General features: G+C 43.8%; 1 protein-coding gene across 16 annotated transcripts in view; it reads right to left on the bottom strand.

Annotated features, from left to right (window-relative positions):
* Nucleotides 1-17,520, bottom strand: part of MYCBP2 (MYC binding protein 2) — a 339,194-nt gene that overhangs the window by 194,726 nt on the left and 126,948 nt on the right. For all 16 annotated transcript variants that reach the window (XR_013223966.1, XM_077297204.1, XM_077297206.1 and 13 more), the window contains 2 exons: nucleotides 9,819-9,938; nucleotides 6,488-6,569 (listed from right to left, as the gene is read on the bottom strand). Coding sequence is in view for 15 of the 16 variants with exons in the window: in XM_077297204.1 (XP_077153319.1) it covers nucleotides 6,488-6,569; nucleotides 9,819-9,938 (202 nt within the window). In the remaining variant the exon portion in view is untranslated. The remainder of the gene's footprint in view (nucleotides 1-6,487; nucleotides 6,570-9,818; nucleotides 9,939-17,520) is intronic.

Below are 17,520 nucleotides of genomic sequence, written 5' to 3'. Positions count from 1 at the left end.
AGGGACCATCCCGCCTCCAGGATCGGTGAGTCGGACCTGGGTCAAAACTTCTTTGCCTTTCTTCAAAAGGCCTCTGCAGGGTCCCCTGTCAGGGACAGGAAACCAACTGATGCGGGAGAGAGGTGCCGCCCTTTTATCTCTGTAGGTTTCCTGTCCCTAAAGGGCGGATCCCCTCTCTCGTTAGTGCTGTCATGACGACTGAATAAAATATATTTTCTTTATTTTATTATTGTCCCTACCTATGGGGGTGATAAAGGGGGGGTTCATTTACTATTTTTTTTATTTTGATCACTGTGATAGATTTTGGAAGATGGCGGCGCCCAGGGAGAAGACGGACGGACTCCGGGAGGATCGGTAAGTATGAGGGGGTGGTGGGGGGGTGGATCGGAGCACGGGGGAGCGGACAGGCGGACGGAGGGGAGTACGGGACAGAACGGAGGACTGGGGAGGAGATCGGTGGCGGTGGGGGGGGGGGGGGTCAGATCTGGATTTCCAGCCATGGTCGATGATATTGCAGCATCGGCCATGGCTGGATTGCAATATTTCACCATTTTCATAGGTGAAATATTGCAAATTGCTCTGATTGGCTGTTGCACTTTCAACAGCCAATCAGAGCGATCGTAGCCACGAGGGGGTGGAGCCACCCCCCCTGGGCTAAAGTACCACTCCCCCTGTCCCTGCAGATCGGGTGAAATTGGAGTTAACCCTTTCACCCGATCTGCAGGGACGCGATCATTCCATGACGCCACATAGGCGTCATGGGTCGGATTGGCACAGACTTTCATGACGCCTACGTGGCATCATGGGTCGGGAAGGGGTTAATGAGGGCTATGCAAAAAATTGCTATTAACCTTCCAATGAAACTGGAATAAGCTGTTATGACATGTCCAATATTAGACATTAATATTGGACATGGCAACGCATTGCAACGTCTTTATAAAGACGGAAGTTTGAAAGTAGCCTAATACACATCAAACTCAGGCCCACGGGCCAAATCTGGCCTGCAGGGTGAGTATATTTGGCATGCGACACCAGGCGGGTGCCCCAACTGTATTTGTCCTGCGACATCAGGTAGGTCCCCAACCCGGCTTTGTCCTTTCAACTATAATTGACATCCTAGATACCGATACAGTTGAAAACAAAGATGGAAGAGGAAGCGTCAGCTGATGCTCCCCTTCTCATCATTCCCCCCTCTACGTCTGACGTCTCAGTGCAGCGGGAGCGATGGCATCATTACAATGCACTCGCTGTGCAAAGATGTGCAGAGGATCTGAAGACACCGTGAAGAGACAAAAACAGCGTGTTTTCTTTCTTTTTTTTTTTTTTTTAATATCACGGTTGGCCTGCAATTTTGTCCAAGCTTGTAATTTTGGTCCTCTGTGTATATTTTAGTTTGACATCCCTGCTGTAATAGCGGACTGTGGAGTGGAGCTGGCATAAGGGCAGGTCATTCTATGTGCCCATCAGCTGCCTACGACATGATTGTGGGGTGCCCATGGGCAGCTATAGAAGCCGGAGGTCTGTCGGAAGATCTCCATGCCTGTCATCACAGAGCTTTATTGAAACCCAAACTGTGGCTTGGCTTAAAAGACTGATTTTTTTCTATATACAGCAATAGCGTATTATCATACGTTCAAGTCCCCTAAAGGAAAAAAAAAAAGAAAAAAAGCAAATACAGTAAGAAAAAAAAAAAGTTTTAAAAATTATGAAACGAGTTTAAAAACAAAACAAGTTCAAATCACCTCCAATTTCCCCTTTAATAATAAAGATACTAAAAAAATACACAAATGTGGGTATTGCTGCATCCATACACAGTTTGATCAAAATATAAAATTAAATCAACCCAATCGGTAAAAATAAAAAAATGCTCAAATTGCGTTTTGTTTCAGTTGACGCCATAAATCCACAAAAAATGCTGTAAGAAGTGATCAAAATGTCATATCTATCCCAAAATCGAATCAATAAAAACATTGTATACTCGCATAAAATAAGCCCTCACACAGCTCCATTGACAACAAAATTAAAACGATATGGGAATTTTTTTCTTCCTTTTAACCCCTTAATGACAGCCAATACGTCTTTTAACTGACCTGACATATAAGAGAATAGCATCCCCATACAGGTAACAATCCAGCAGCTGTCGGCTGTACACTATAGCTGACAACATGCTGCAATAGCCACGATCAGTGCTTGCACCATCCAAATCTGTTTAACCCCTTAGATGCTGCTGTCAATAGTGACTACATCATAATAAATGGTTAACAGAGTGTGGGGGCTTCCTCTTTATCCCAATTGGTGCCCTCAGATCATGATTGTGTGGTCCTGATGTTTGTCATGGCAATTCACGACCAAATAGCAGCCTTGGAGTCTGACTGCTCTAGTAATCTGTTCAGAAGTTAGAGGCATTTAGGTGGTAAAAATACACATTTTCATTTCTGTCATATCACTTTGCATTACCGTATATTCTCGAGTATAAGCCGAGATTTTCAGCCCAAATTTTTGGGCTGAAAGTGCCCCTCTCTGCTTATACTCGAGTCACGGTCGGCGGGTGAGGGGGAGAGAGCGTGTCGCATACTCACTTAGTCCCGGCGCTCCCCCTGCCTGTCCCACGGTCTTCGGTGCCGCAGCTCGTCCCCTGTTCAGCGGTCACATGGTACCGCTCATTAGAGAAATGAATATGGACTCCACTCCCATAGGGGTGGAGCCGCAAATTAATTCCTCTAATCAGCGGTAACGGTCATCGCTGACAGAGGAAGAGGCTGCGGCACCCGGAGACCAGCTGTCCGGGAGAAGGAGCCAGGGACGCCGGGAGCAGGTAAGTATCTCATAGTTACCTGTCCGCGTTCCACACGCCGGGCGCCGCTCTGTCTTCGCGTCCTCTTGTTCTGACTGTTCAGGTCAGAGGGCGCGATGACGCATATAGTGTGCGCGCCGCCCTCTGCCTGATCAGTCAGTGCAGAGAGACAACGAGACGGGACGCTGAGGAGCTGCAAGCAAGAGAGGTGAGTATGTGTTTTTTTTTTATTGCAGCAGCATTGTATATTGCACAGATTTATGTGGAGTATCTATGGGGCAACGGTGCAGAGCATTATATATATATGGCAGAGCTTTATGTGGAGCATCTATGGGGCCATAATCAAAGGTGCAGAGCATTATATATGGCACAGCTATCTATGGGGCCATAATCAAAGGTGCAGGGCATTATATATGGCACAGCTATCTATGGGGCCATAATCAAAGGTGCAGAGCATTGTATATGGCACAGCCATCTATGGGGCCATAATCAAAGGTGCAGAGCATTATATATGGCACAGCTATCTATGGGGCCATAATCAAAGGTGCAGAGCATTGTATATGGCACAGCTATCTATGGGGCCATAATCAAAGGTGCAGGGCATTATATATGGCACAGCTATCTATGGGGCCATAATCAAAGGTGCAGAGCATTGTATATGGCACAGCTATCTATGGGGCCATAATCAAAGGTGCAGGGCATTATATATGGCACAGCTATCTATGGGGCCATAATCAAAGGTGCAGAGCATTGTATATGGCACAGCTATCTATGGGGCCATAATCAAAGGTGCAGAGCATTGTATATGGCACAGCTTTCTATGGGGCCATAATCAAAGGTGCAGGGCATTATATATGGCACAGCTATCTATGGGGCCATAATCAAAGGTGCAGAGCATTGTATATGGCACAGCTATCTATGGGGCCATAATCAAAGGTGCAGAGCATTGTATATGGCACAGCTTTCTATGGAGCATCTATGGGGCCATAATGAACTGTGCAGAGCATTATATATGGCACAGGTTTATGTGGAGATCTGTGGGGCCATAATGAACAGTATGGAGCATCTATTTTTAATTTTGAAATTCACCGGTAGCTGCTGCATTTTCCACCCTAGGCTTATACTAGAGTCCCAGTTTTTTGTGGCAAAATTAGGGGGGTCGGCTTATACTCGGGTCGGCTTATACTCGAGTATATACGGTAATTCCTGTAAAGCACCTGAAGGGTTAATAAACTACCTGACAGCAGTTTTCAATATGTCAGGGGGTGCTGTTTTTAAAATGGAATCACGTTTGGGGGTTTCCCAATATATGGGACCCCTAAAGTCACTTCAAACATGGATAAGTCCCTAAAAAAATAAATTTAGTAAATTTCCTTGAAAAAATGAAAAATTGCTGCTACATTTTTAAACTTTCTAAAAAGCTAACAAAATATAAAAATAAAAATGATGCTGATGTAAAGCAGACATGTGGGAAATGTTATTTATTAATGGTTTGCTGTGGTATGACCATCTGAATTAAAGGGATAATCATTCAAATTCTGAAAATTGCTAATTTTTTAACATTTTTCTCAAATTTTTGATATGTTTTATAAATAAACACAAAACATATTGACCTAAATTTACCATTAACATAAAGTATAATGTGTCACGAAAAAACAGTCTCAAAAATCACTGGGGTTTGTTGAAGCGTTCCAGAGTTATTACCACATAAAGTGACACTAGTCAGATTTCAAAAATTTGGCTCAGTCACTAAGGGGTTAATCAGGATTGTTTATTTCCACCACTAAAAAATAAACAAACATTTTACGAGTTTGGCATTGCTGTAACCGTACTGGCAAGGGGAATCATATTGCCAGGTTATTTTTTACCAGACAATATATCCTGTAAAAGCAACTTCCCAAAAAATAGCAGAATTGCACATTTTGGTTTTCCTTTCCCCTCGTAATTTCACTGCACTTGAAATGTTAGCGTTTTCCAGTAAATGATGTGGTAAAATGAATGGTATCATTCAAATCCACAACGTGTTCAGCAAGACACAAGTCTTTATAAGTCCATGTGAACAGAAAAATGAAATGGTTACGGCTCTTGGAAAAATGAGAGCATTTGTCTGTGCCGGGGGTTAAGGGGTTAAACTACGGCATTTTAAAATACAAATTTATGAGTATTATCACACCTTAAAGGGAAGGTGCCGCGATTTCTATTTTTGCATTAATAATTGCTTATATAATCAATTATTTTTAATATGAAATTAAATTCACTGTTTTAACATTTTTTGGGGGGGGCAGCCACTGGGAGCTGCCATTTGCATTTGCTGGCATTAAGACACTTACACATAAAATACGGCTGCCCCTGTCCGACCGCAGCTCCTGCTTTGTGGCTGCCCCCTGAGCTGTGGGTGGAGCTTGGCGCCATTTCTGTGAAATCATCAGCATCTGCTGCAGCCTACACTTTCCCCTTGTAACCGCTCAGTGCGAGCCGAGCGGTGACCAGAGCTGCTGGGCTGGGAGTGATGACAGGAGACGCGGGGAGCAGCGGTCCTGGATGAGGCAAACGGCGGGGAGCGATGAGCATAGATTGACATCAGCAGTACCATACAAGGCTGCAGATCATCAGTCGCCGCAGTGTTCAGAGCACAGCAGCGTGAGGAGTTCTCTGCTGTGCTCTGAACAAACTGACTCAGCTCTGCTACGTGCACTATGTGGGGCCATTATACTGTATGGAAGGCAATATGGGGTCCACTGTACTATATGGAGGACTATAGGGGGAATCTAGGGGTTTCCATAGGACAAAAATTACTTTCACGGTAGCAAAGTTATGGAATATGCTCTTCCGTGAACCCTCTGAATAGTACATTTATATTTTTATTTATTTTTTTTTTAGAGGGGGCGGGGGGCCAAATAAAACTTCTGCTATGGACCCCCATTATTTCTATGAATGCCCCTGGTGATACTCCGCAGAGCGGTGTGTCTAATGCCCATAGAAGTAAAAAGAGCTGGGTCACATTTTTAAGGGAGCAGCAGTGTAATGTGTGACCGCACTCTGTCCTCTTCTATGGGAGTAGTAATGTAGTGGATGGAGTGGGGTCACACATTACATACTGTGTATCTAATCCCATCCTGTGTGATGCACTCCGCCGAGCCCTATATCTAGTCCCATCATGTGATACACTATACTGTATCTAATCCCAGCATGTTACTCTAAGCGTATCTAATCGTGCACGTAATACCCTCCGCGTATCTAACCCCAGCTCAAGATACAGCGAGCAGCACCAACTAACAGAATCGGCACTGACAGCCATCCTCAGTGACACGGTCTCCACCAACAAAATGGCTCTGCATTGTGCACAAGGATTAGAAAGGAAGTTTAGTATCAAACACTCAGAAAGGGAGGGGAGGCGTGACATCACACGTGATCAGACCCCGCCCACATTTACTGCAGTCGTATTGTGAGCCAGCACTACAATTAGGTTTTCATGGCAACATTTCAGCAGCTGCTCCCCCTAGTGGAAAATATCAAACCTTTTTAAATTATTTTTCACATTTTACTCCATCAAAAACAAATATTTTTAAAACTTTAAAATATTAACTAATTTACATTTTTTTCAATAGCTGAATATTTTTTCTTATTGTTTTTTTTTTTATGGCACCTTGAACTTCAAAATACAGGTTGCTTAAAAATAGGGATTGTACTCACCGACAACTAACATCACCGTGCCCCAGTTGTCCATGTTGACCATAGCCAAAAGTGTACACATCACCATTCTCCATTAGTACCACTAAAGCCAAAGAAAGCAAAGAATATTATGTGTCCCAGTTTTTGACCGTCAGTGATGCCATTTTTTTTTTTTTTTAAGGTAGAAACAAGTAAGCAAAAGAAAACAAAGACATTTACAATAAGAAGGAATTTGAATTAACATTCAAAATAAATTGAATATAATGAATCCTTGGCATTTAATGTTTGCTCCCCTGCTTTAAAAAACAAACAAACAAAAAAAAACAAACACTGAAACATTTGTATACATCAGCTAAAATCTGTGTCGTCCTTCTTTAGCATATTCATGATCTTGGATAAATGTATAGCATTCTAGTCAAACAGGATGTCCAATGAAAAATGTAGAATTTTCTTTTTGTATCATCAAAATAATTGTTGAAGTTACATAGTTACATAGTTATTAAGGTTGAAGGAAGACTGTAAGTCCATCTAGTTCAACCCATAGCCTAACCTAACATGCCCTAACATGTTGATCCAGAGGAAGGCAAAAAAAACCCATGTGGCAAAGAGTAACTCCACCATGGGGAAAAAAATTCCTTCCCGACTCCACATACGGCAATCAGACTAGTTCCCTGGATCAACGCCTTATCAAGGAATCTAGTGTATATACCCTGTAACATTATACTTTTCCAGAAAGGCATCCAGTCCCCTCTTAAATTTAATTAATGAATCACTCATTACAACATCAAGTGGAGTATTTTGTTTTTTTAAATGCTCCCATGACTATATATTGCCATTTAATACTTCTGATGCTAGCTTGTTGTTTTATTTTTTTGTGAATTTCCACTTATAGGGAAAACTGCTGTTAAGAAAAACAAAACAAAATACAAAAAAACAAGAAACATTATTTTGCAATTTTCACACTGGCCACTGTACCCATTTTACGCTCATACTTTTCTTTCATGAAAAGTTTTCAGCAGGCTTACTATCAGCAAAGGCAGGGGGACAATGGCTCCACTGATAACACAGAATTAACCGTTCATAAAAGGTGATGGCCCCTTTCACAATGAGTTTTGCACATGCTCATTGGATGCTTTAGTACAAAAGATACAGTCTGAGTCAGTCTACTGCTGCTAATGTGCATGTGTTTACTGAAACAAAAAGGAAGTATAAGGCTAGAACAGCTCCAGTGGGCTATAGATTTCCATTTTTAATTGCAATACACATTGTAAAAAAGGGATAAAACACACAAAGCAGTCATCTGATTCATGATGCACAAATTATGGGCAGCATGAACCAGTCACTGGTTACACAATTGCAGCCGTGTATGTTTCACTCTGAAACACTATGGTGTTACAGTGTAAACATATTTGGAAAATCCGGCCATGGACAGGGGACAGTGTCACACCTGACCAGTCTGATGCCGCATCTCCCTGCTCCTCTCCAGTTGATTGGTCTCTCTTATAAGACCTGCCAGTCATAGGCAGCAGGGTGTGAAGAAGCTAGCCAAGGACTGCATTTGACTAGTAAGTCAAGACAATCCCTTTTCAAACCAGGTTTATTCTGAAACACCACATTGTTTCCAGGGGAACATACAACATACACTGCTGCAATTGTGTACGTGTAGAAGACAAAGGGAGAGAAAAACAAATTCCCCCCCCCCCCAAAATGTTTAAAAAAATACATGTAAATGGAACCAATCATCCAATTCATGCTGCCCATGGTTCAGGCAACATGAATTGGATGACCGGTTCCCTTTCAAAGCATTTTTTGGGGAAATGTGTATTTTTCTCCTTCACATAACACAAAAATTAGTAACAAATAAAAATAGAAACCCTGCAATTATCACACTGAGCACGAGGCTATTCTACACTCGTACTTCCTGTCCTTTCATAAATCCACATATGTTATTAACGGTCATTGTAATTCGGCCTCTGCTGACAATGCGCCTGCTGAAAACTTTTCCTGAAACAAAAAGCATCGGTGGACAATGTGAAAACCGCAATATCACTTTTTGTTTTATTCCTTATTTACAAATACAGATAAGAAAAAGAAATTGGCGTTTTTTTCTAAATGCTTGTATCACAAAACTCAGATAATAGGTTCACTTGAGATCTGCAAGAAGCTGGATATGAAGTGACAAATCAGGTCATTAAGTCATGTCGCTGACACCCACAGGGGCGCGGGAGCGAGGATTACTCCAAGGAAATCAACGCCCCTCCATTACTCACTCACCGATTTACAGGGTTCAAAGCTAATTACACCTTTATTGAACATTCGTTAAGCAACAATAAGGGTCTTATAAGGCCTTAGGCTATGTGCACACGTTGCGGATTATGCTGCGGATCCACAGTGGATTGGCCGCTGCGGATCTGCAGCAGTTTCCCATGTGTTGTACAGTACCATGTAAACCTATGGAAAACAAAATCCGCAGTGCCCATGCTGAGGAAAAAAAACGCGCGGAAACGCAGCGTTGTTTATTCCGCAGCATGTCAATTCTTTGTGCGGATTCCGCAGCGTTTTACACCAGGAATCCGCAGGTGTAAAACCGCAGGTGGAATCCGCACAAAAACCACAGTAAATCAGCGGGTAATAAGCAGTGCGGTTTACCTGCAGATTTAGCAAAAACAGTGCGGAAAAATCCACACACCAATCCAAATCGTGTAAACATAGCCTTAGGTGTCAGAATTTGCTCACATATGTAAAAAAAAATGGTTTGAGTGTGGTCAGTGTTTTGGTCTGAATTTCACCAGTATTTGCTCAGTGCGACTGAGGGGTGCAAAACAGTCAGAGTGACAGTTTAGGGAGGGTAAGGGTAGATATCGGGGTCACTTTCAGCAGCTGATAGATTAGCTTCACAGATTCCCCGAGTCTACATGTAGCACACGCTCGGCTGGCAGTATAACGCTATGTTCACACACTTTTTTGTGCAGGCGGAAAATTCTTTTACTTCACTGGGACATCCAATTTAGTTTTTTTTTCCCTTAAAGAGATTTTGTAAAATGCCTGAAGGACTCCATTCTAAACTGAGGACAGTTGTATCAAAGGAATGGGGGGTGGGTGAACCTCTGAAGGACAATGAAAAGTCATTAAAAAAAAGTCCCCAAAAACAAGTTTCTGAAGTGGTTTCTGATTGAAAAACTAGTTTCTGAACTCCTGCAAAATTTCATCAAAGTAGGAACGCTTAAAAAAAACAAACAAGCGTTATTAAAAGAATGCAAAGTGAATAAACTAAGAAGAAATCTAAGCAGCACATAGACATCTGCATTTCATAACGCCACGATGCAGCTGGTGCCAGGAATGGAGCCGGTACCTGAATGGTGGAAGCCACAGCTGACCTGAACAGCACGGAGCTCGCTGTCAAAGCGCATCGTTCCAGGAGGGTAAGTCGTAATTTTGCTGGCATCTTTCTCCCCTTGTTCTCGGCCTTCATCTGCAATGGATACAAATGAGACCATGAGGGAAGGATAACCACATATGACTTCTGCCACACACTTCTAACAATCAAAGTAAGCAGAAAGTTGCATATTTCAGTGGGAGTGAGGAACGGGAAAAGTTAAGACCATATGTAAACTCTCAGTCACGTGCCGAAAAGATGCTTAAAGTAAACTAAATGGAAAAATATCCAAAGGTAAAAACTCTGCTGAAATAATATCCTGATAATTTATGTAGGGAAATAAACCCGAGATAGCAAACCGCACCGACACATCGTATTGTTAGTCATTGCTACAAAGCATCTAAAATTAACTATGAAGCAACTCAACAATAGCATTGGCTAATTATATCACAGTACAAGAAAATACAAGAAAACCTGCTGTACTTTACTCCTACAGCGTATCGGTCAGGGCGCCAAGGGCCCACCGGTGACATTAATTCTGGGGGCCAGCGGTTCGGCTGCATGGAATCTTATCTGACCCTTGGTCACAATTTGGCCTATGCATTCTCATAATAAACCCAGTAGTTTGTCTTTTTTGGGGCCGTGTTCTCACAGCAGAACACCTCCCAGCAGCAAGACACTGAAGGTTGATAAGAGGACGGCTGCAGTGGGTGCAGTCAGGTCAGGAGGCAAGGCCCATCAAAGGAGAAAGAGGTCCCCATTACAAGGCACAAGTGGCAAGGCGAGTGTAAGAAGCTGATCCCCATCTACATCAGCGCACTCCTCTGTATCGGTTTGGTGGAGTGGGTCCATGATATACCGACTCAGACTTTATACATCCACATCAGCACATCTCTGCGCTAGGACAGGCCTCCCGTCACTGCCTACCAGACGGCAGCGCCCGGCTAAGCAGTCCCATCCACATCCTGTAGTAATGTTCTACTACTATACCATCTGCAGACAAGCAAAACAGGAAGGAAAAGGAAGAGCAACACCTAACTTTAGGATCAGAGCACTCCATGCATGTCTACACAAGGCAGATTAGTTTCAGAAACTTCTAGACTGTCCTTGTCATTAGAAAAGAGTTGCAGAACTCCCTACGTATGCTTCAAAAGGGATTTCTGGCATTTCTGCAATGGATCTGTTGTATGTGAATATACCTTGGCATTTCAAAGCTGCAGTTTTAAAATGACAGTATGCTTTTCATCAAGACTCTTTGATAAAGGGGCTACCCAAAATGTTTAAACAGTTTCAAATTTGCAAATGTTGAAAAGACAGATGGGAAGAAAAAAAAAATTACTTTCATTTACGAGAAGCAAAAAACTGAAGTCTTTTCCATATAGATTTAGTGCAGACACGCTAGCAGATCTTTTAGTAGGCAGTAAGTGGCCTCAGCTTTAATGCAATGTACTACTGTCATCATGGCTACCATCAATTAACCCTTTCAAGACACATGATGTATATTTGTATCATATGTGGAGTCCGCGACTGATGTGGGCTCCGGAGCTGTGCCTGCATCTTTTCCCACACAGATGATTTTATCAGCTGTCATATGCCTTTAACAGCCACAGATGGAGTGGTGCTCCACCAGCAGCTTTTAGCAAGGAAAATCCTGCTGTCAATCTCTGACAGCGGGATATGTGCCAGCCGGAAGAACGTCACAAACCCCACCCATCAGCACCAGTCATGCAATAGCGGGGCACAGATGGGTGCGATTGGACGATCACAGCTTTAGGCTATGTGCACACATAAGAAAAGAAGTGCAGAATTTTCTGCACAAAATCCGCAGCTCCTGGCAGAATCCGCAGCTGCGGATTTGCCGTGGTTTTTATGCGGAATTGCTGCAGATTTTGTGCGGATTTTCTGTGGATTTTGCCGCAGCGGGTTTTTAACATGGAGGGGTGCAGAAACGCTGCAGATCTGCACAAAAGTGACATGCACCTCTTTGAAATCCGTAGCAATTCTGCACAGCTTTTTTTTTTCCATAGAATAACATTGTACTGTACATCACAGTGCGGATCTGCAGCTTTTCTGTGCGGAAAAAAATGCTGCGGATCGCACTAAATCCACATTGTGAGCACAGAGCCTTACGTCTCCTAAGAGGACTATTAAATAAAGTTTTTGAAAATAGAGGGGAAAAAAAAGACAAAACACAAAGTTCAAATCACCACCCCTTTGCCCCACTGAAAACAAAAAAAGCAAACAAAATATAATACAAATGTGGCATCACTGTGTTCAGAAATGGGCAATCAAAATATAAAGTAAATTAACCAGATCGGTTTAAAGGCATAACGAGAAAAGAAACACAAATGCCAAAGTTACTTTTTTTTGTCGATCGCAACTTTCCAATAAAATGCAATAAGAGGCGACCAAAACTTTGTATCTACCCCAAAATGGTATCAATAAAAAAGTCAGCTTGGGGCACAAAAATTAAGCCCTCGCATAGCCTCAGATCCCAAAAAATTTAAAAGGTCTCTGAAAATAATGACAAAAGAACAAAAAAAATTTGCAGAATTTTTTCTCACCACTTAAATAAAAAATAAACTACACATGATTGGCATCTGCATACTAGTACTGACCCGGGGAAACACATTGCCAGTTAAGTTGTACCATATAGCGTACATGGTTAAAAAAAAAAAAAAAAACAATTGCGGAATTGCACTTTTGAAAAAAAAAAAAAAAAAAAATTCACTGCACTTGGAACTTTTTTCCCGGCTTCCAGTACACTGTGGTAACATAAATGGTGTCATTCAAAAGTACAACTCATCCCGCACAACACAAGCCCTTATACCACAATATTGACGGAAAATAAAGAAAAAAAAAAGTTAGGGCTCTTTGAAGAAGGGGTGGAAAAACTAAAAAACAAACAAAAATGCCAATAGCGTGAAGAGGTTAATAGTAGTACAATAAGCGACCTGTTGTGGTCTCATGCCGGCTACCTACCAATATCAACCAACAGGACCATCAGCTCTGAACCAGTGGGGGGGGGGGGGGATAGGGAAGTTGTGTGTGTGTGTGTTTACGTGTGTGTGTGTGTGTGTGTGTGTGTGTGTGTGTGTGTGTGTGTGTGTGTGTGTGTGTGTGTGTGTGTGTGTGTGTGTGTGTGTTTACAATAGCAGTATTTTTTGGTTCAGTTTAATAACCAATTTTTAGCTGCATTTCTCTCACATCCACTGGAGTAATAAATACAAGGGGCAGATTTACTAACAGCCTAAATACTAAAGCTTAAATGTGTCACAGTCCGTGCCGCTAGACTAGAAGACTAGACAGTCTACAGATGCAGCAGATGTGTTGGCCTACTCTACGTCACTTCTGCAGCCATGTCCCTTACAGTCATACCCTTTCACTTCCAATCTTCTGTATAAACAGTGGGCACATTATTGATTGGAGAGAAAATGAAGAGAATTTTGATATAGACCGACCATGGACTTTTAGTAGAATTCTTGCTAGATCTGGATACGGCTACATAATATATACACATTCTATGTATGGGTTAGTGGACAATGAATTACATGTTGCCCCTGGAATAACCAGGACTACCAAATGTAAATGGAGTGTCCAAACCTCATCACTTTGTGTCACTTACCAAATATACTGCAGGCCCACGATAGTTTTTGAATTAATTCTATCTTTACAGCGGCACTGTGCTCCAGCTCCCAGCATAGACAACACTAACTGGACTGTCACCAGTATTTAGCCACCTAATCTGAAAGCAGTGTGTTATACAGACAGAGAACCTGACTCCAGCGTTATGTCATTTATTGGCCTGTTTACTGTACTTGTAATAAAATCATTGTTTTACATCAGCAGACGATTATCACTGGAGGACTAGTAAACTTTCTGAGTTCTTTCTAACCCTTCCTCTACCACTGATTGGCAGCTTTCTGTGTATACTGTGCATAGGCAGAAAGCTGGCATGAGTGTTGTGGGTGCGGTCTTTCAGATTTCAGTATACAGAGAACATATAGATCTACAGCTCATCAAAACTTCAGCCAGCACGCCAGTAAGTGATATGCCGCTGGAATCGGGGTCTCTGCCCCTACATCATGCTGCTCACAGACACGGTAGCATAGCACATACCTGGTGAGAGATTCCCTTTTACATGTTAGCACACATCTGTGACCCAGTCTTTATGGATCCAACACTTCTATGCCACCTACATGTCCTCATGTCTTCAGATATAAAACCCTGTATAGCATTTGTACCACCTCTTATTCCCTTCTAGCCAACCCATTTGGACAGCAACGAATACTGGATAGAAGGAAATGAAACGTTCCTATTACACATAATGGCTAACGGTTGGACATGTACAGTAAGGTATGGCTGCCATATCAACATTAAAGCGGTATTCCCATCTCCAAGATCCTATCTCAATATGTAGCAGGCATAATAATATTAGCAAGTATCTCAAATTGCAACTGCAGTTTAGTTCTTCTGATTCACTATGTTGCTTACCCCATGTGCAGGGCATTGCAGTAGCTTAGGTATCCATTGTAACGGCCATATAGCGAAACGGCTTATCAAAAGAACTATATTACATTTTCAACTGGAGGTATTAGTTAATGTTATTATTACACCTACTACATATTGGGATAGGATCTTGGATATTAGAATACCCCTTAAGGTACACATTGATTAATCAGCATTATGCACAAAAGATTACTACATTTTTCCTTCAGTCGCAGATTTAGACATTGGATGGAGAAGACCAATAGACAAAAGTTCATAGATAAGAGTATAATAATAAAGAGTATTAATCAATAAATCTTTTAGCCACGATATCAAAACTAAAAATTATTGAGCATTATTGAGCAGCTTTTAGCATTTTATTTGTTTTAGGGTTTCTACCTAATTCCGAAGATGTATCCACTGGTAGTGAGCAGGGACTGTACGCTATTCCCCTGGCCTTGGATACTGGTAGTGAGCAAGGACTGTATGCTATTCCCCTGGCCCTGGATACTGGTAGTGAGCACGGACTGTACGCTATTCCCCTGGCCTTGGATACTGGTAGTGAGCACGGACTGTACGCTATTCCCCTGGCCCTGGATACTGGTAGTGAGCACAGACTGTACGCTATTCCCCTGGCCTTGGATACTAATAGTGAGCACGGACTGTACGCTATTCCCCTGGCCCTGGATACTGGTAGTGAGCACAGACTGTACGCTATTCCCCTGGCCTTGGATACTGGTAGTGAGCAGGGACTGTACGCTATTCCCCTGGCCTTGGATACTGGTAGTGAGCACGGACTGTACGCTATTCCCCTGGCCCTGGATACTGGTAGTGAGCACGGACTGTACGCTATTCCCCTGGCCTTGGATACTGGTAGTGAGCAAGGACTGTACGCTATTCCCCTGGCCCTGGATACTGGTAGTGAGCACGGACTGTACGCTATTCCCCTGGCCCTGGATACTGGTAGTGAGCAAGGACTGTACGCTATTCCCCTGGCCCTGGATACTGGTAGTGAGCACGGACTGTACGCTATTCCCCTGGTCCTGAATACTGGTAGTGAGCACGGACTGTACGCTATTCCCCTGGCCCTGGATACTGGTAGTGAGCACGGACTGTACCCTATTTCCCTGGCCCTGGATACTGGTAGTGAGCACGGACTGTACGCTATTCCCCTGGCCCTGGATACTGGTAGTGAGCACGGACTGTACGCTATTCCCCTGGCCCTGGATACTGGTAGTGAGCACGGACTATATGCTATTCCCCTGGCCCTGGATACTGGTAGTGAGCACGGACTGTACGCTATTTCCCTGGCCTTGGATACTGGTAGTGAGCACGGACTGTACGCTATTCCCCTGGCCCTGGATACTGGTAGTGAGCACGGACTGTACGCTATTCCCCTGGCCCTGGATATTGGTAGTGAGCACGGACTGTACGCTATTCCCCTGGCCCTGGATACTGGTAGTGAGCACGGACTATATGCTATTCCCCTGGCCCTGGATACTGGTAGTGAGCACGGACTATATGCTATTCCCCTGGCCCTGGATACTGGTAGTGAGCACGGACTGTACGCTATTTCCCTGGCCTTGGATACTGGTAGTGAGCACGGACTGTACGCTATTCCCCTGGCCCTGAATACTGGTAGTGAGCACACACAGTACACTATTCCCCTGGCCCTGGATACTGGTAATAAGCACGGACTGTACACTATTCCCCTGGCCCTGGATACTGGTAGTGAGCACAGACTGTACGCTATTCCCCTGGGCCTCGATAATGGTAGTGAGCACGGACTGTACGCTATTTCCTTGGCGCTGGATAGTGGCAGTGAGCACGGACTGTACGCTATTCCCCTGGCCCTGGATAATGGCAATCAGCATGGACTGTACGCTATTCCCCTGGGCCTGGATAATGGTAGTCAGCACGGACTGTACCCTACTCCCCTGACCCTGGATACTGGTAGTGAGCACGGACTGTACGCTATTTCCCTGGCCCTGGATACTGGTAGTGAGCACGGACTGTACGCTATTCCCCTGGCCCTGGATAATGGTAGTCAGCACGGACTGTACCCTACTCCCCTGACCCTGGATACTGGTAGTGAGCACGGACTGTACGCTATTCCCCTGGCCCTGGATACTGGTAGTGAGCACGGACTATATGCTATTCCCCTGGCCCTGGATACTGGTAGTGAGCACGGACTGTACGCTATTTCCCTGGCCCTGGATACTGGTAGTGAGCACGGACTGTACGCTATTCCCCTGGCCCTGGATACTGGTAGTGAGCACGGACTGTACGCTATTCCCCTGGCCCTGGATACTGGTAGTGAGCACGGACTGTACCCTACTCCCCTGACCCTGGATACTGGTAGTGAGCACGGACTGTACGCTATTTCCCTGGCCCTGGACACTGGCAGTGAGCACGGACTGTACGCTAATCCCCTGGATAGTGGGAGAGGTAGCAATTAGTGATGAGCAAGTGTGCTCGTTACTCGAGATTTCCGACCATGCTCGGATGGTCTCGGAGTATCTTGGGCGTGCTGAGAGATGTATTTTGAGTCCCCGCAGCTGCATGATTTGCAGCTGCTAGACAGTCTGAATACATGTGGGGATTCCCTAACAAACAGGCAATCCGTGCATGTGTTCAGGTTGTCTAGCAGCCGCAAATTATGGAGCTGCGGGGACACAAACATAATCTCCGAGCATGCACAAAATACTCGAAGAACATGCTCGGAAAACTCGAGTAACGAGCACACTCACTCATCGCTAGTAGCAATGATTTCCTTCACTATCAGTGCAGAGAATGAAAGCTTGAGAAAAATGACTTTCTGCTGTTGCTATGGCAATAGTATGTAGTTAGTCATTCTCCTTAGTACAAGACCCCACTAGAAATTCTCATCCAGACGCTGTCCTTTCCCACAAATCATGCTTCCTAACCATGGAAAAACAATTCATAGCATGGTAGTAAAGGCCAATGTAAGTCAGATGTAACTGCATCTCTGTTGTATCAGCTATAACCCAGCATGCTTCTATTGCAGACAATGGGAGGATTGGTGTGTGGAGAACAAATGGGCGGTAATAAATGACTGAGCTATATGCATAGAAGGGAATCGCTGTCTTACGCTCCAGGGTAAGGAAGAACAAGGTGTTGTCACACCTGCGGCGGACACCTGTCACACACTCTATGCTTTGGCTGTACT

Source organism: Ranitomeya variabilis, chromosome 3, assembly GCF_051348905.1.
Source record: "Ranitomeya variabilis isolate aRanVar5 chromosome 3, aRanVar5.hap1, whole genome shotgun sequence".
In the NCBI taxonomy this organism is placed as follows: domain Eukaryota; kingdom Metazoa; phylum Chordata; class Amphibia; order Anura; family Dendrobatidae; genus Ranitomeya; species Ranitomeya variabilis.
The sequence above is the reverse complement of the archived record's forward strand: the minus strand, read 5'-3'. Positions and strand labels throughout refer to the sequence as shown.